The following is a 19,799-nucleotide window of genomic DNA, read 5'->3' as shown; positions in this document are numbered from 1 at the left end:
TGAAAGTTTACGGACGGCAGACGAAGCACGATGACTATAAAAGGGTCAGGATGACCTAATAAAATACAAACTAAATTATTGGTGGATGTCCTTGCGGTATTTCAAACAACTACTTGTATATGGTACCGATCTCCACCGTAACCGTATATTATCAAAATAGTTCATGACGTTATGAACAGAACTTGACTGTCATACAAACATTAGTGCACTTTTCCATCTTTGCGTATTGCAGAGTTATCTTCTGTTGTGAGCAGGTATTGATTGCTACGTCATTGGTTTGTGTGAGAAAATTACGTCGTTTTCTCAAAAATTGATGACGTTACTCTCACAAACAAATGACGTAACAATCAATACCTGCTCAAAAGAGAAGATAACTCTGCAATACGCAAAGACGGAATAGTCGAGTTATCCCAAGTAACCAAATTCTATTAATTTGATAAAATTAGTCTTCGAACATAATCCTCTACCACGAGGCCGTTCGATGTCAACAGATACAACTATTCCGTCTTTTCATATTGCAGAGTTATCTTCTCTTATTATCAACGGGTGTTAAGGGGACGTAACCGAGATTTTCAGGTCAGAAGACCGTATATGACGAACTTTATTTTTGTTTGTTAGAAATTGAGGGAGATCATTAAAATTTTATCTAGATTAGAATGGCTGTAGTTTTCCTAGAAACGAACCGGGGAAAAATAAATGAAGTAGGACCTATGAAATTCTGCTACTTTCTCATCAAGTAATCGACAAAACGCAAGTTCACGTGACGAATTAGAATAATTAAGACGGTAGTTGATAACGTATTCTCTTCCATATCCTATTTTCCTAGAAGCTCACCCTTTCACGCGTCTACTGTTACATCCTTATGTAGGTGTAGGTTAGTCGAAACTATTGTTCAGTAAAAAGGGTTTTCAATGAAACTTTCGATACAATGTCATATTGTGCTTTTGAACATTGTATAATAAACAGCCCTTCGGTCTTAAACATTACGTTAAGCAATACATACTTTTTTTTTATAATTATTCGGATTTTTTCTTGATCGATGTCTTCATCAATGCCCTTTTGAATTTATTGTTTTCGAACGACTGAATTAGGTCCAAATCATTATGAACATGATGTATTTTTTAAGTTGTTTTTGCCTATACTGGTTGAAACTATGTCTGGTGCTGGACACACTGATATGGTGTGTTTATACTATATAGAATATAGTATATACGCATTATATCTGTCTGTCCAGCACCTGTATAGTTGAAACGGTTCAGATGGCACTGTTCACAAGTGGCGTCTGACAGCTGCGTTACCACTAGCCCTCTATCATTGGGTCGCGGGTTCGAGACCTACGTGGGGCAGTCGCCAGGTATTGGCCGTGGGTCGGTGGCTTTCTTTTCGGCAACTCCGACTTTCCTCCACCACAAAACCTGGCACGTCCTAAATGACCATAGCTGTTGATAGGACATAAAACACAAACAAACCAACAAAAAATGCAACGGTTCAGGTGGCGCAGTAATATTCAGCAATAAACGAACGCACCTGAACTGCGCCGAACTTTTAAACGTAGCTAAAAATGCACAGTTTCGGAGTTCTGTAACAATTAAATAACAATATAACAAATATATATAAATAACAACATGGCAAATACAAAATAATTCTATAATAGGAATAATATGCCCTTCTTTCATGCATACACTTACTTTTATAACATTGCCCAAAATAAACTCAACAAATCTCAATAAAAGCAAAAAAACGAAAACAAAACTATAAATGTATGATTGAAAATTTAATTTGCCAGCTGCAGACATTTTCCCTGAGTATACATTTCCAAGGTAATAGTCACAGGGGCCAGAAAATAAAATATTTATACGAGATGGTTCACATTATCCTGATAATGTACCCGGTATAGTGATAGGGGTTGCAATATAATGCGGATAATTTTACGGATAAATCCAGATTATATTATATTTCACACAATCAACAACTTCATACATATATCATATATTACCGCCTGCGGTGATGCATGTTTGCCTTGACTTATCTTATTTAACTACGATAGCACAATGATAAAAAATAAATAAAAAATATTAACGTAAGGTGTTCGACCATGTTCGTTAAATAATTAAGTATTCAAGACATAATTTCATACATGTAGTTAATAACAATGTCAGATCACCCGTAAATTTTGTGAATTCGTAATCGGTCTTTTTGTGAACTAGGTATTCTTTTCGCCGCGATAGATAATAGTTCTTCAGAAATACAGAGCACGTTGCATGGTTCTAGCTACTCAACCCCGTTCTCTTCCCCAGGTGCAGAGCCTTCCGTGGAACCTGATTGTGTGTATGTCATAAGGACGTTTGAAGCTTCCGGGTGGTGTTTGCGTGTGTGCCACCCAAGCGCCGTCCTCTGCCGACACCGATAGTCACAGAAGTCACACTTGAGTGGTTTTTCATCCCTATGAAGCAGAAGATGCACTTTTAGGTTTCGCTCTGTCTGAAATTCCTCATCACATCCGGGCCACGAACATGTATATCCCTTCACTGTAAACTGTCTAAACTGGCCCCGCCCACTTCCTTTCTTTTTACCTCCCTCCCCGCTAGATGGAGATCCTTGCCTGTTGCTATGCCATTTCTTCATGTGTAGTTTGATCCGAAACTTCGAATAAAACTTTTTCTGACATTCTTCAACTGGACACAAATATACTTTCAGTTCATGAGATTTCGGATTCGATTGTAGATGATCCTCCGAGTGTTTTCGTAAGCTCATAAGTTTTGCTTTTTGTAGGGCATGAGTGCCCGGATGTTCGACTTTGACGTGTCGCTTTAATGTGCGTCCGTCCAGGAAACTCTCTTGACAAATTTCACACTGGACACCCGTAGAAAGAGAGTGATCGGTGACCTCCATTTCACTTGACCGCTCACAATTTTCACATTGGAGACGTTCTCGCACAGAATCGGATGTCATTTGTTCTTTAGTTAGGAACTTATGACAGGACGCAGCACACGTGACACACTTAATTTTTACACGCGCGTGCTTTTCCCAATGTTCATTTTTCTTCTCCACGGGGATGATTTCATTACATACTTTGCAGTGAAAAAGCTTAGAAAACATTTCGTTTGATAAACAATCATCGTTATCATCGTTTGAACTCTCGTCTGGTTCAAGATCGCAATCCAAACCAATTTTTTGATCTCGATTTAAACGGGCTTCATCGTCATCACTAGAGAAAAGAAAGCGTCCCTGTGACGTATCCTGAGGTAAGCATCCATCTGACAGAGATCCTTCAACACCGAACTGATTCGCTAACAGGGGATTGTCATAGTTACTGTCTATTTCCCCGTCAAACAGACGCGGTTCCTCAGAATTAGTTAAACTTCTAGGACATCGGTCGAGGTCTTCTCCTCCGGTCAAGTCTAGCGTAGTTTGTCCAATTTCTACGGGTGAGTGCAAGGCGTCGAGATTTGACTCACCATACAGCTGTGCTATTGTTTGCGAGTCTGAAATCGGAACTTGTGACGATAGTTGGTCGGTCGTTTTCTTTCCAATGCCGTCTGGCTGGTGGTCAAACATTCCCATCAATCTCCGTTTTGGCGGTCGACCTCGACGTTTCATACCGGTGACCACAGCCGTCCTTTTCTCTTTTGCTTTACCCGGTAACGATCGAAGACGAAAGGACGTGCATATGAAACTGTCGGCTCCCGATTTAGATTTGAGAAGCTCTGTGGTGGTTTGACGTCGCCTCGGTTTCACATTCACCAATGATTTGGATGAAAGAATCATTTCCTGGTAGAGGGCGCCAGAGTCGGTTTTAGCGACACATGTAGTTGAAATAGTTTTTAATTCTGGCTCAGGCGGTTGAGACTTTGGCATTAGATCTGATGAAAATGTTTGTTGTGTCTGACCAGTATCGTCCGCATGTGCCAATGTTCTGTAGCGTTGGTCGTTCTCCAAGGCATGCGCAATTGAGGCAGGGGTTGCTATATCTGGTGTTTGAACTTGTTGAATGGGTATTTGACCCGGCAGAACTGGCAATGATTGCTGGAGGTCTAGAGTATGATGCTGAATTGGAATCTGTTCGATAGGAACGGTATCTGTTGGGGCGGTAACGACAGCGGGCGGATTGCTGGACATTGTGGACGATGACGTCACAGCATTCAGTGTCGTAATTGACCCAGGTACGGCCGTGTTGACCATGTTGTTCACATTCAAAACAATAGCCGCCGGTTGTTGACATCCCGGAAAGTTCTGGAAAAAGTTTGGCATTTGTTGCATGTCTAACGCGGCCCTTTTGTTTGCTTCAGCTAACATCCGGGCTAATACTGGAACCTTCGGTGGACGACCGCGCTTTCGCACTGGTTTATTTAGAGAGCCGAATGAAGAGTTTGGATAAACCATCATCATTGGCTGGGTAGAAGTGGACGTGGCTATAGGAGTAGCTGTGGGTGTGACAACTGCTGACGTCATAGACGTACTTATCATAGTCGTATCTAAAGGATTAGAGGTGACGGTTGGCATGGTGAAGTTTGTGGCGGGAATAAACACGCCCGCCTGTGATGACGGTATATTCGTTGTGGCAACCGGTAACAACATCAGCGGCTGCTGAGCTTGCTGTTGTTGTTGCAACAGTTGTTGTTGTTGTTGCTGTTGTTGCTGCTTCAGAAGTAGCTTTTGTTGTTGCTGCTGACTAGCTTTTTCGGCACTTTCCGTCTTGGGTGTGCGCGTCCGTCTACTCCACGGTAACTTTAACACACTTGTGTAAACTCCGTGGTGAGATGTGTTTTCCGCTATCAGTTTCATTTGCCCGGATTTTTTGTTTAAATTCTTGGGAGATTTTCCCGATACTTTGGACGGTTTTTGAAATTCTTGCATTTGATATTGTGCCGTTGCGGCTGCATAGTTTTCGGCAAAAGTCATATTAGAAAGGTCAGTAGAAGACATTACCGCGGGAAGAACACCAGTGATTTGTGGAGCTGATTGTTGAATATGTGACAAATAAGGCATCATTTCCCGAGTGGTAGGAATGGATGCTATCGGAACTGGAGTCGCGTCCGTTGGCATGACAACAGCATTTGATTCTGCGTTACTAATACTCGTGACCAGTTTTGGTGATATGTTCTGAAATTGTATCGGACTTTCAGTAGGGGTATTTTGACCACTTTCTGGCAAATCACCCACTTGAATTTCCGGATGTAACTTGGTACCTTTGATTTTAACAGAACCATTTTGAAATTGGACTTCTCTGTAATTCTCCGATTGAAAAATATTTTCCGATTTTACGTTGGCGTTTGTCACCAGATTTTGTTCAGGAGATCCAACATCCGGGATTTCCACCTGCTCGCGATCGCCTTGCAAGGATTGGTGCATCACGGTCGGGACCTTCATAGAAGCCTCCGGTACAGATAAAGGGTACTGTGTAGTAACGGATCCAAAAAACGGATATAGGACCATACCAGGACTTCCATCCCCATAGTAAGACTGTGGTTTCTGTGTCTCAATGTTCGTGGGGAAGAGAGTTGACCCCTGACGGACGTTGACCTGCTGCGAGAGGTCACGGGCCAATGACCTCGGGGTCAAATCGGTACATGAGTCACTAGACTGATTCTCGGTTTTAATAGTGGAGAGATCCAGAGGTTCATTAACGTTACCAGACTGATAGGTGACGTCAAGGTCGGATTTCGTGACGTCAACCGGCTCCGATTTATAATACTCCGAGAGGCTGGAGACGTCTTGATTCTGTTCCATACTGGGTGACTTCCCCTGATCAGAGTTGTTGGCGCCCTCTGCATCAGACTCAGGACCACTGTAACATAGGATAAGTCATTATAAATAGTAAATAGATCGTGCGTCGCAGTAATTTACTCGTGGGTTGGATTTCGAATGGAATTTGTTACTCGATGTTAAAATACCTCCACCCATGATAAAAATAAGGGAGGGGGGGGGGGGGGGGGGGGGGGGGGGGTCCAGTAAAGTATTACTTGAAGAGTGATTATAGCTAAGAATTCCACTTCAAATCTCCGGTTTTGGACTTGAAGAATTTTCTCTTTTATATAGATAAGTACTAGTCACCAAAAAGACTTTCAGGCTAAGAGTTATCGCCCCTAGAAAGGTTTTAAGGTTTCACTTCCATATTATGCATTTACAATTACAGGAGGATAACAACATTAGTAAACGTTTGATATCGGCAGTGGATAGGTCTTTAAGTCTAGCCCTGGGATTTCTACTTTTCTCTTCATTTTTATTGCGTTTTATAGTACTTGAATTTAGAGCAAGAACTGCATCAAAGGTCGTGTTTTATAAGGAAATCATCAGTAGAAAATGGCTGGTAACCCATAATACAGAGTCAAAACAAGTTGAAGAGTTATCTACCCTAAAATCAAATATGTTAGAATGAAGACAGACAATGTCAGACATTTCATATTCAGGTCAGAGTTTTACAAACGTTCATTAAGAAATGGGATATGACGTTTTCCCGTTTGACAGTACTCCTGAGTTGAGGGAAAATCTTAACTCATTTACCCCTGAAATTTTATAATGAACTACTCTTACCTTTGAATTGGAAGAGTTCAAATGTGTTTTTAGGGGTGAATGAGTTAATTCAGCTAAGGCCATTGTCTTTAACTTCAGCAATACTTTCATAGGGAAATTATTATGTTATGGAGTTCGTTTAAACTTTTTTTGTCTAAGTTGAATCAAAAGTCTACAAATCAAAGGTTTTCGATCAGATGAGGATGGTAATTATGTATTGGTATCATTTATGTATACAACATAACTCGCTTTCCTCGATCTCAACTTGTTCAATGTCCGTATCTAACAATGAACCCCAACCTCCTTTCTTGTAATAAACGGTAAATCTTGAAACTAGTACCAGATCAAAATTGCTTAAAATATCTTAAACATATCTAAGAAAGGGGAATGCATTTAAAAAGGTTTAGCCTTATTTGACCATGTGCCCCCAGGAGCATCACATCCTCTAGGTACATACAAATTGTCTCCCTGTTGCACAAGGACTCGTCTTATTCAAATTAGGTTACAATCCCTACCTTCTCAAAGAAGGAAAATATTTGAAACATTACCACTATTTCTCCTCTTTAAAATTTACCTTGTGTATTCTTTCAACAGTTTCCTCATCAGCTCAGTAGTATCGAGATGGGTGGCACTCTTCAAGGCCTGGAAGTCCTTAAAGAGGTCATCGGGAATAGCAATGTTCTGATTGGACGGATCGAGAAAGCTATTGAGAGATGATTGGCTGGACCCATCTGTGGAAACAGCCGCTGACATCTGATTGGTCGAAAGGCTTTCATTGGACTTGAGAAGCTGTTCCACTGTCTCTGGTTGTTGTGCATCATCTTTCTCGCCGGTCAAAAGAGCCTAAAAGAACACATATATTATTTATTATGACGTCACGGGAATTATTCTTACGTCAAAGGTTGTCCCACTTGTATAAAACATCTCAACTCTTGAGATTTCCTCAAGTCTAAGATTTCCCATAGACAATACATTGCTTGAGATTTTCCTTAACTTTGAGATGTTTTATACAAGTGGGCCTGGCAGGTCAATCACTTACAAAAACTGGCGTTGTTTCCAGTTTAAAGTAAAGCAGATGTGTGTTTATATATATTTATATATCTACTTTCATTTCAGACTCGTCATCCCATTCCACCAAACTCATTAGATACTGTGATGTATATCATTTACGCACGATGTTGTTTCAAACTGTTAAAGAATAAGAATAAATTCATAAACACATAATAAGACTCTTTCGTATGATACAGAATTGCATCCGAAGGAGTATCAAGTTGGCAAAAACCCGAGACTTTACCTTGGGTTTTCCCCACTTCGGAAAAACCCCGATGTGTCAATAATAACGATATCAAAATGAAACATTGGGAGAAAAATAAGAAAACAAACAGATAACATCAACAAAACAAATAAACAAACAAAAAGCATCAAAAACACGTGCTTGAAGTGATGAAACAAACATCAGTTAATTGATTAAAGCTAAGCGCACTACGTTTCGTTTTATAGATTGATTCGATAAATCGATGTTGTAACTTCATACATATTTAGCTAGTACTTATAATTATTCTAACACAGTCTAAGATGACACAGCATTTACAATTCGTTTTGATATTATCATACAATCAAATGCATTTAAATAACAACCCAATAAAATATATCCCTAATTGTATAAGCCACGATCTGTATCAAATATGAGTAAAGGGCGATAACTCAATATCCACTGGTGCACTATGTCAAAAAGGTTCTCGCAGAATTTTAGGTGACAGAATATATGCATGCGATTTCCGGGCGGAATGACAAGACTGACTGACGGACGAAGTGCAAATTACCTATATCCCCCTTTATAATATGCAGCTAGAGAATGTTAATTTAAACAGATATATACTAGGAGGGCCGATGATATGATTTGCTTTAATTGTATGCGGTGTACACATTGTATGGTACACGTGTATAGACCTTGCGTGCGGCCACTTCTCTACTTTACCATATATGGTAGTTGACATTGGAGTAGCTACGTCACAGCTGTAAAAAGTTTGATCTCGGGGCGGCCCCGTTATGTCACGTTTGGTACACGGTGTGGGTCGGTAATGTACGTGCAGGACTGATGCGCGTGTGGCTAGCAGAAACGTGTATATAAAATGTACACATCACCGCTGAAGTATGTCTACATATATATATATATTGTCTAACAAAATCTCGATATACTATGCGGTATACCAATCAAACGCCCTGTGCGTATGCGATAAATATTTTCGTGTGAGCAGAGGTACAGGAAATTGAATTAATTCAATTTTCCAGATAAACAGTTTTCATCAGAACATACATCATCTATTTAGTTCCAGAATGTTAATGTATGTTTGAAATGTACTATCTAATAGTTAAGAAAATATTTATTAAATTCAAATTTGATCTAAAAGAGTGTGAAGAAACTTGATCGTCTCATTTCCTTTAAAATGCGATAAACCTTGTTATAACGCAATACAATGATAATTACAATTTATACATGGGGAGACGGATATATATACAAGTCCTGGCCATTGTTATTTGCATTTTGCTTAAACTATGTGTACTTATTTATGAAAATATTAAAAATAACAAATTTTACTTAAGGCAATATGCTACCTTTTGTGACATTCGCCTTCTTTCCGAAGAATTCTACTCAAAGAAAACTATAAAATGGCTATCAGCCCCTGAAATGTAGTAAACAATTTCCCAGCTGATTTAGTACAGTAATAATACGGTTAACAAACTAATAACAATATATTTTTTATCTTTATTTTAGTTTTTGTTTTCAAAATGATGGATACTTATTTTGTATATGATAGAGAAAAAGGTCTACTAAAATCAAAACTGTGGACTTTTTTTTCTCACCATTTAAAATAAAGTATAATGAATATCACCAATTTGATCATCTTTGAAGTGTAATACCTTAATTATACGTACAATATTGAGTATATATAATAACATAAAGATATAAAAAAAACGATTGGAGAAAAAATATACATTTGTTTAAAAAAAAAAATCATTGTATTTGAAAAATATTTTGAACAATCAATGGCTAAACTGCATTTTTAAATTCAAGATATTTGCGTTTGTTGCCTTTTAAGGTTAGAAAATAAGCAGTCCCGATATTCAATATTACCTTACTATAAATGATACCGTTCGAAGCACGATCCCATTACAAACAGAACACAGTACATCGCCAGCACACACTCAGGCAATACACACAGAGGGAGATATTAGCCAGGTGGCATAGGACCTTATTTCAAATATGTCCTTTTTGTAAATGTTGTAAAAATATGCCTATGAGCCGCAAGGCTTAAAGCTAATAAACAATACAATACAATACTGCAAGGTGTAGAAGTTAGCGCCTGAAAGGCAGCTCTTGCGAATTCCTCAAACATGTATTGATTAATGTATATGCTAAGTGTATTAACTGCATAAATTGTATATCTATGTACTTTAAAGCGCTTTTGAGTGGCTTATTCTAGCTAGATAGGGCGCTTTATCAAATGTTGTATATGTATTTTTTTTATTAAGAATGCTTTTAAACCACATTGGTGGTTAAATTATTTTGCTACGCAATGATTCTGTAACGACTCTACGGCGAATCTATATTGGCCTTGCTATGCTCCTAATTTCACATTTTCTGATATAATATACATACATACAATGTATTAGTGGGGAAAATAAAAAAAATAGTAAATTCTATTGCAATAAGTCTGCTGTTTGGAGTTTGTTGGGAGTAAGTTGACTGGGCTGAATTCTTCCAATAGCTACATTTGTATGATTCCAATAGTTTGAAACTTAAGATTAGATATTTAAGAGAGCATGATTGTAAAAGACTCATACATTCTCTTTGTAAATACTTCGCTTATTTGTGTTTTACGTCATACTAATAGCGAGCCATGTCTTGGTGGTGATGGAAAACCGGAGCACCTGGAGAAAAATCACCGACCTGCGTAAGGTACCTGGCGACTGCCCCATGTACGCCTCGAACCCGCTACCCACTGGTAGAGGGATAGTGATCGTAGATTATAGATAGAAACGTGTAAAATCTAAAAAAATACCGTGTAAAATATCACTATGTTTTTCTCTAGATTTATAAATTAAGTGATAAGTAAACAAGAATTGATGACAGATTTAAGAGATGCACAAGAACTGATGACAGATTTGAGAGATACACAAAAACTGATGACATATTTAAAAGATGCACAAGAACTGATGACACATTTGAAAGGTACACAAGGATGTGTGTATTATAGCATATAGCCCGAAATAACTGCCCATCTAATTAAAAAAATTCTGAAAGAGCGGATAAATAGAAAGAGATCTAGAGTTAATTCTTATTCCAATCACAGGAATGTGTGAGAAACCCTATATCATTTAGTGCGTTACCATTTCCTGGGGGATTTATAGAAGTTGTCACTTTTATGCTAACTTTCTTTTTGTAAATAAAAATTGGATTTGAATTGAAAAAAATATCAATTTATCAACTTAAATTTAACTAAACAATTTCGTTTCAAAGATATTTTTCACTACATCGGCAAGTCTAGATTTATGACGTCCTATCTTCAGGGACATGATTTGTTACAGCAATATTAGGACCTAAACTAAGGTGTTCAGAGTAATTCTACACGTCTTAGAGGTTTAGGTCAGCTTTCGGTAAAAATTCCACCCCCAATGATAATATATAGACTCCGAACAACTTAATTTAGGTCCAAATATAGCTGTAACAAATTTCCAGGTCCTTGCGGTCCCATCTTGAACTTAGGGACGTTTGAAAGAGAGAATATGTAACGAGATTAAAGTATTATAATGACGAAACATGAACAACTTGGTTAATAGTCTCTCACCCCCTACCCCTCCCTACCATCCTGAAAACCCCCTGTCCCATTAATCAGCGCGAGCTCTCGGCGTCCCGCTGTCGTTCCATCATAGCTCCCCTCCCCATGCATCCCGGCAAATATCGAGGAAACCCTTATTAAAGCACCACTGTTCGCGAATCCGCGTGCGTATATTTTCTTATCTCCCGCTATCTTATACTTAGAGCTTATAAGGGTCAGAATGGACTATTGTCCTATCTGACTCTGTTGACCACAGGTCAAACTGACCACAGCAGGAAACATGAGTTATCACTAAATATTTACTCATCATCTGATCACACCATGTCGAGTCTGACCCTTTAGACCCCTTGCTGTGATCCCCATCTGTGGAGACATCTTATAGAACCATAAACTGCCGGGTGAGGCAAAAAGGAAACACTTCATTCCGCCAACTTAATTACTTGTGATGGTACGGCGAATCTTGACCTTGCGCCCCCCGTATTCATTTTAGCAAAACTATCCAAAACAAACCACCAGGCCGCTCGTTTTACCCCCTTAAATTCCATCTAGCGTTTATATTTTCATTTCGAATTTATATGTTTAAAAGCGTAGTGAAAATGATTTGACCTATAAGGTATGTAATTATCTAATAATAAGTACATGTATATAAAATTCGAGATAATAACAACCAGTGATTTGACATTGATTAGTGATCATTAGTCGGGATACCGTCTCTAGAATATCGAATTATTGCGAGAGAAAAAATGAGACTAATAATTTTGATCACTTGGATGTTTGATTCTAGAGCATCAAACTGGAGAGAGAAAGGCTTGTAGAAAAATGCCACAGGTTAATTATTGACAAAAACGTAGGGGCTGGTAGTCAGCCCATGCTTCTAGCTAAACACTTTTATTTTAAAAACATGTGAGGGCGCATACTATTTTAATTCTCTTATGATATTTTCCCCGTGCGCCCCGTTTGGGATTTTAAGGGGGTGGGGGCACCCATTTGATGTTTTATTTCCTTATTTTCTTTACTTATTGATAACATTTCACATAAGCATCATCCCGTTTGAGAAGAAAAAAATCGTGTTAGCATTCATAGCAACGAGAAAATAACCGTTTACGGAAAGTGCCGACGGTTCCCGATTGGGAGATAACCGAGCCTTGGACAGAAGAAGTGACGGGGGTTGGGAGAATTTCGTCATTTTCATAAATTGAATACCATAGTGCTCTTGATACAGGTATTATAATATATACTATATGGCATACCTTCATTGTGTCATACGAGTGGGGAGAATTGGGAATAGAGGTGGGAAGGGTGGGTAAACGATAGATAGTTAGTTTAAACTAAAGTGATACGACGCCAAACGGGGGCGGGGGTTATTATAACAATGAATAGACAATTATCACCAACTGGCTTACCCTTGGGTTTGGACGGCCGCTGACACACGGCCAGGACCGCTGGGGCACGAGGAGGGGGGGAGGGGACATGTGGCTCTCTGACCCTAATATATCCAAAGTCTTTCTCCTTACCAAACTCAAATGATAAAAGACACTGGAGACCTATTGGTTTTTGATCATCCCTACTCAATTGTAAATTTTCTTAAAACATGTATTCTTCGCATATTTCTCATTGAGAACCCCGTCTTCCCTGTCATCTAATATGGAACCCCGTCCTCCGATCAGTTTCTGCAACAAACGTACGAAGTCTCGACAAGGTCACACAAAATAGTTTCATGGGTTGTATAATTTGATATGTATAGCTTAATTGATCTGATTGACTCTCGCAACAGGTAATGGACTAAATGTAGCTAGAGATTATCGCTATCATCGTCACGTGTTCGTTCACGTCTCAACATCTTATTTATAAAAGAATTGATTATTTGTAGTGTCCCGACCGGCAACTACTCAAATTTCCTTTTGGAACTTTTGATAATTTATTTTTTCTTGATAAAAAAAATACTGACATTTAGGACTTTTTACATAGAAATAAAAAAAAAAAATCCTAGCTACCTACCAACTGAAAAAAAATGCTAAGAGAAACTGCAAACACACTTTTTTAAGGATGGCCTCTGATGTCAAGGCTAGAATGTTCAATGGTATAAAGCCAAATGATCTATTTCGGGTTCAAAAGTTTACTAATAAATTATCGACACAACTTTACTTGGGGGTTGAGGTCACAGTTAAGACTTTCCTGGAAAACAATTTACTAGAAGAAGCGGATATATTTAAGTAATACGACATCTAATTGTATATGTCGTTATTACTTATGAGACCTAAATATGTATTCACATGTAGCGATAAATAGCTTTAAATGTCCATGTGACGGTAAAAATTTCATGAATTAATAGCATGCAGACAGTAATCTATTTACATGTATATATAAATTACAGCATGCTATTAATTCATCGATACCACCTGGTACTCCAGTTTCCGCAAACATGAAGACCCCATGCGAACTACCATCTGGGCCAACAAATGTGATTATATAAGTTGATTACATTTATTGCAAGATCAATAAAGTTAACATCAATAATATCAACTGTTTTTTCACTGTTGTTAAAAAGGTTCTTATAACTAAAAGTTCATGCCAAAAGCACGAGCTATCTCACATGTCATTTGTTTCCGGTGACCTTAAAATTTTGTGAAACATTTCTATCAATACAACTTAATCAAACATAAGTTAATTTAATACTTTACAGCTCATTGGCATCAAAGTGAGGCTCTGTTTAGAGGCAGCGCGTGTTTAACACAAATCACGTGTACACTTGCACGTTGTATATGCCATATACACACTAAATATGGTATACAGTAGCACGTGTTTGTTTACATATATTTTGTTTCATGCACGTGCTTTCATTACAAATACTCTCTCAAAACTATACGTTTTATTTTATTACATTATCTTTGTAGAATTGTATAAATACATTATTTGCCCATGGAATACCTATTTTCGGCATATCGTCATAAGCTCACACCACAGGGACCTGAGAATATGTAACAGCTATATTTGGACCTAAACTAAGATTACAAATAATCATTGGGGTTTCATTTTTACCGAAAGTCTATCTAAACCCATAAAACATGTAAAATTACTCTGAACATCTTAGTGTAGGTCCAGTGTAGCTGTAAAAAATGCTTAGGTCCCTGCTCGTACCATATGGCTGAAAGTACAGTCAGACCACACAAGGGAAGGCACGCCAAAACTTAAAGCGGATGTATGACAAAGTGCCTTGATGGAGATAAGAAAATGAAAGTTTCTTAAAAGATGTTTACTTAGAGCCGATTTGACTGTAGGTATAGTTATTGACTGGGACTGAGGTCACCAACATCAGTTTTATTAACCCCAAATTAAAACTATGACGTAAGATACCTTAAAATTTGTAACACTTGCAAGAATTTCAATTTTAACCCGGATGTATAAAAGTAGATTTAGTTATGGATCAAGAAGATAACAAAATCAAGCTGGAATCATGGCTTTAAAATCGTGTCTTGCTTACTTATCTTATGCTATTTGACCATATAGTATGTTGTCAAAACCTGAAAATCGTCCGAAAACTAAAAACATACTTTTGCAAACAACTTATTACCAATCAAAACTAACCACGTGATTTCTGAGACAGAATTTGCTATGACAATTTTACATTTTCACAAACAGTAGCTTGTTATGTCCACCATGGTGTGACTTTTAGCAATTTCTGTCCACATGGGAATTTATGCTTTTTATCTATTTGGAGTATTACGTCGTCTCGATATAGGTGGAATGATGACTTGTGTCAGAAGAAAGAACGTGTAATAAACAATGACAGTTATGCTATGTACATGGAGAACGCACGTGCTCGAGTCACTTTATATAATATTTCGGACTTGAGCAAGACTGTTACTGTTGTAATTGCCTTGCTCAAGTCCTAATCTATCTCATATAATATATGAGTATGGAAAAATGGTGATAGATGACAGAATACGTAGAGATGTAAATAATCCCGAGCTGTCGCTAATAAAACGAATGTCCCGATTCTGCAGTCGACCCAGTTAGTTGTGAATGCAACTTTAATTTCTTAAAATCAGCAAATGTGTCTGTCTATTCATGGTATTATCTATACATTTAAAACGTATTTGAATTAATTACACGTAATGTAATATATATATATATATATGAATACTGAATATAAGTGCATTTTAATAACAACATACAGCATTTGATGTAGCGGCCTATCTATAGCTAATATAAGCCACTCTAAAGCGCTTTTAAGTACATAGATATACAATTAATACAATTAGCATATACATTAATCAATACTATGTTAGAGGAATTCGCAGGAGCTGCCTTAGCAGGCGCTTATTACTAGTCCTATGCCACCTGGCTAATATCTCCCTATGTGTGTATGCCTGCGTGTGTGCTGAAGATGTAATGTGTGGGAATCAATATCAACAAATGGTATAGTCATACGGTTTATTTACATGTCTGTCATTTATATGTAACAATAAGGCACGTGCAAACGTAACATAATGCGTACCATATGACACAGAAATAAAATAAAATATTTTCTAACATTAAAAATCAAACATTCATGCTTGTCGTGCAGTCTGCTGGACTTCACGACGTCAAAACGAATTAAACATCCATATAATTCTATACATTAACTGACCATATGAAAATCTGGTGTAAATAAATTGTATTAAGATTAGCACACAGGTTAAACGAAAAACAAATAAATAAATATTGTAATATCTAGGTCGTCGAACAACAAAACATGAAGTATGTATACCTATTTGACGATTCGTACACGAGCTATATATGACGTCACAGAATTTGCAATATTTTGTGTTATGATATTTTACAGTCGTATTTGTAGAGGCCTACATATAGGTAGATATAAATATACAATTATATACGTACGTATTCTCGTGTTTTGGCGGCTAATACCCTGTCCACAACACTTCCAATCCGTTTCTGCTTGTTCATGGGATGTGAATTTTTCCTCCGGTGAGACATGACGAATGTGCTAAATTGTTTATATAGAAAATCTGTAACTACTTTCCTGTAAACAGATGCGTTACTCCACTGAAAACATGATCAATGGTGACCACAGCAAACCTTAAAATCGTCCGCGTTCAACTTCACAGAGCATAAATAATGGTAAACATTGTCGATAAACTCCAATCCATTGTCAACGTCTCGGATTTTAAGATATGTTCCAATACAATATTCCCAGATATAAATTCCCTTTGTGGTAGTAGTTACCATGTGTACAAAACTCAACGATCAGCTGATCAACTGATCAACAGAGGAACTTTTCAAAAGTCTCCAAACTTTTGTCCGAGACGTGCCTTGCAAACTGCCTGTTGTAAAACTATAACACATGTTGCCAAATTTGTGTAAAAACGGGAGTTGAGATAAAACGCAGATTTTCGGGCCTCTGTGTGCCATATATGGAGGTATTCGGTTAGTCAGAACGCAGATCGGTTTTCACTGTGGCGGGGGGTCGCGCATTGGTGGGGCCTATACAACAACACTGCCAAAAATACACCGTGGTAGCTACAGCGGCTGACTCGCCCTATAAGGAATCTGGAATTTGGTTGCTAGGGAATGACTCTCTCTCAAGTTTATTCGCCCGGCCCTTCTAGATTTGGCAGATGAGCGTCTAACGCTTTCTACGAGACTGTATACCGATATACACTATACAGAATTGTTTGGGAGCAGGCTTGGTGCGGATATAACAAGATACACAGCGGACTACTATATATATTATGGATGCAAGACGGGGGAGCTCGTGGGACGCTCGCGCTATACACTAAACCTGAGTTATAAATAGAAAACAGGATACGGACCAATATATATAATAGAAACATATATACAATCCAGAATAAAAATTGATAGACATTGTAAAAAAACGGACACGCGTGCGATGACTGTTTCTCTGAGTACACGTGTATCACGCATATTGAATTTTACGTAGTTAAAGACAGATATATACGTACAGTTATGGGAATATATATCAGATTTCTGGAGGAAGGCCAAGCTTAACGCTAAAACAACTAAACAAAATTCTGAACTGAGAAAGCGAATGGAATAATATATTTATAGAGACATATTGCACTTTTATTTTTAAAATTCCTACTTTAAACTAATTCTTGCCTAATTAAACGTGGTCTTTCGGGGACATTACAAACATACATGTATAGACATACACGTAGATAAATAAAGCATCTAAAATACTGAAAAATGATTGAATGTATAGATCATGTTCTGAGTGGGTAAGAGCTATTTTGTGTTCTGATAGTTTACGATACAGCTAAACTGTGCTATTACTATTGTCACCACTGTGAATATTTGTTTAAATCCTTTTCAAAAGTACAAAACAGGAAAACTGCTGGGTTCGAACGCATGACCTTTACATTGCAAAAATGCACTTTACAAATGTAATCATGCAGGAATGATAAACGCCAGACATAACAAGTGTAATGTGTAGACTTGACAGGGGAAGTTACTCTAAGCCAGAAAACGAACCCTTTTTGGTTTCTTCATTTTCTATATTGAAGGGAGACTACTTCAAACACAAAATTACTCAGAATGGAACTCTTCTTCGCGAGTATACCTGGCGCAGTGGTACGAGTTACCTTAAGTTCTATCAATTATATAGAACCTATGTGTGAGACATCTTTTGTTTGGGTACATTTCATTCGTTCCTGTGGTCAAGATCCAATAAAGACGTTGTCCACTTACTGCTGTTGGTGGCCATTCCAGATAAGAGTGACCCTGACAGCTTGAAACATTAGACCCCACTTCGTCACATTATACTGACCGCTGGTTTTCTCGTAATACAGATTTGGTTTGGTTTAATTTTTTTTAACGTCCTATTAACAGCTAAGGTCATTTAAGGACGTGCCTCCATGTGTGTTGTATATGCGTGCCTGCGTGTGTGTAGGGTATGCGTGCCTGCGTGTGTGTAGTGTATGCGTGCCTGCTTGTGTGTAGTGTATGCGTGCCTGCGTGTGTTTAGGGTATGCGTGCCTGCGTGTGTGTAGTGTATGCGTGCCTGCTTGTGTGTAGTGTATGCGTGCCTGCGTGTGTGTAGGGTAGGCGTGCCTGCGTGTGTTTAGTGTATGCGTGCCTGCGAGTGTTTAGTGTATGCGTGCCTGCGTGTGTGTAGGGTACGCGTGCCTGCGTGTGTTTAGTGTATGCGTGCCTGCGGGTGTTTAGTGTATGCGTGCCTGCGTGTGTGTAGTATATGCGTGCCTGCGTGTGTGTAGTGTATGCGTGCCTGCTTGTGTGTAGTGTATGCGTGCCTGCGTGTGTGTATGCAGGAGACAGGGTATGTTGTTGTGCTTAGAACTAGTATTGGTACTGATACATACAGGTAGCCCTTAAGGTATTTGGTATCTTAAACTTTGAAATCCATCTCCATTACAAAAGAGTTCCGATCCGAGAAACTTTTTTAAAATTTTGTATCGGGGTTAACGTCTTCACAACAGCCATACTATATGATAATAAGTGCATTGACAGAAAACACAAGAATAAAACAAGAGACGTAGATTGGAAAAAATAGGAAAAGGAAAAAGAACCTCGTTTAAATGACATTTTATGGCTGGTATGTTGGATCTGGTTAATGAATGGGGAAATGCATTTGACAATATACATGTTAACCTGAATTAATTGACAATCAATTATTAAATCTTATTTAGTCAAGGGAGATAACTCTATTCCAACGTTCTCTCCTTGAAACAAAAGCAATGTCCTAAGAAAACGAAAACGACGAATCACTGAAATGCAGAAACTGTCCGATATGTATGAGTGAAACTCGAACATAGAGAGCAAAACAATAATAAATCATATTTCAGCCAATTGGCATACTGGTCGATCGAGAGACCACCAAATCATCAAGTTTCGTACGGTACGATAAAAAAAACTAACATTCCACATCATTTCGACTTAGCCGTTGGCAGTGTATGCCTTAGGTTAATATACAAAAGGCGTACGGTTATATTTGGCTATTTTTGTATACATGTGTCGTACGCATACTTTTTATGAGTTTTTGACCAAAAGATCTTTCATTTGTTGTGTTTGTACAGGGACAGTATATACGTCCCTGGTTTGTATGAGACGATTCTTTGAGAGTTATAAATATTGAATCTCCCATGGACACAAATGAAACAATAGCTCAGATTCACAAATCTCATTGATAAACCGAACAAAAATCAGATCCAAGGCCCCATAGGAATTATGGCTTTATGGGCCATCCCAGGTAAAGGCGTAAATTAATCGAATCCAATCAAGTTTTCAACACTCTAACTGGTTACTATTTTTATGGCATAAATAACTTATAAATAACATCTGTAATAACATATATATTTATGTCCAATTTGCAATATATGATATACGTGTCATGTTTGCCTTTTATCTGAATAAATATTATTATTATTATCGTTTTTATCAGAGGATGAAAATTTATTGCAAATTTTG

General features: G+C 38.0%; 1 protein-coding gene across 2 annotated transcripts; it reads right to left on the bottom strand.

Annotated features, from left to right (window-relative positions):
- Window positions 1–1,766: 1,766 nt before the first annotated feature.
- On the bottom strand, window positions 1,767–16,910 carry LOC110458902. 2 transcript variants are annotated; one of them, XM_021510870.1, is made up of 3 exons: window positions 16,236–16,910; window positions 7,088–7,356; window positions 1,767–5,788 (listed from the first exon to the last, which is right to left on the bottom strand). In XM_021510870.1, exons 1-3 carry the CDS (start codon window positions 16,329–16,331, stop codon window positions 2,272–2,274), a joined length of 3,882 nt encoding a protein of 1,293 aa, XP_021366545.1. In that variant the 5' UTR covers window positions 16,332–16,910; the 3' UTR covers window positions 1,767–2,271. The 2 variants fall into 2 exon arrangements, with proteins under 2 accessions (XP_021366545.1, XP_021366546.1); XM_021510871.1 differs by lacking the exon at window positions 16,236–16,910 and adding an exon at window positions 7,619–7,713.
- Between the last annotated feature and the right edge of the window lie 2,889 nt (window positions 16,911–19,799).

This window comes from Mizuhopecten yessoensis, unplaced genomic scaffold (assembly GCF_002113885.1).
Source record: "Mizuhopecten yessoensis strain PY_sf001 unplaced genomic scaffold, ASM211388v2 scaffold9847, whole genome shotgun sequence".
NCBI classification, from domain to species: domain Eukaryota; kingdom Metazoa; phylum Mollusca; class Bivalvia; order Pectinida; family Pectinidae; genus Mizuhopecten; species Mizuhopecten yessoensis.
This window is presented reverse-complemented; position numbering and strand designations above follow the sequence as displayed.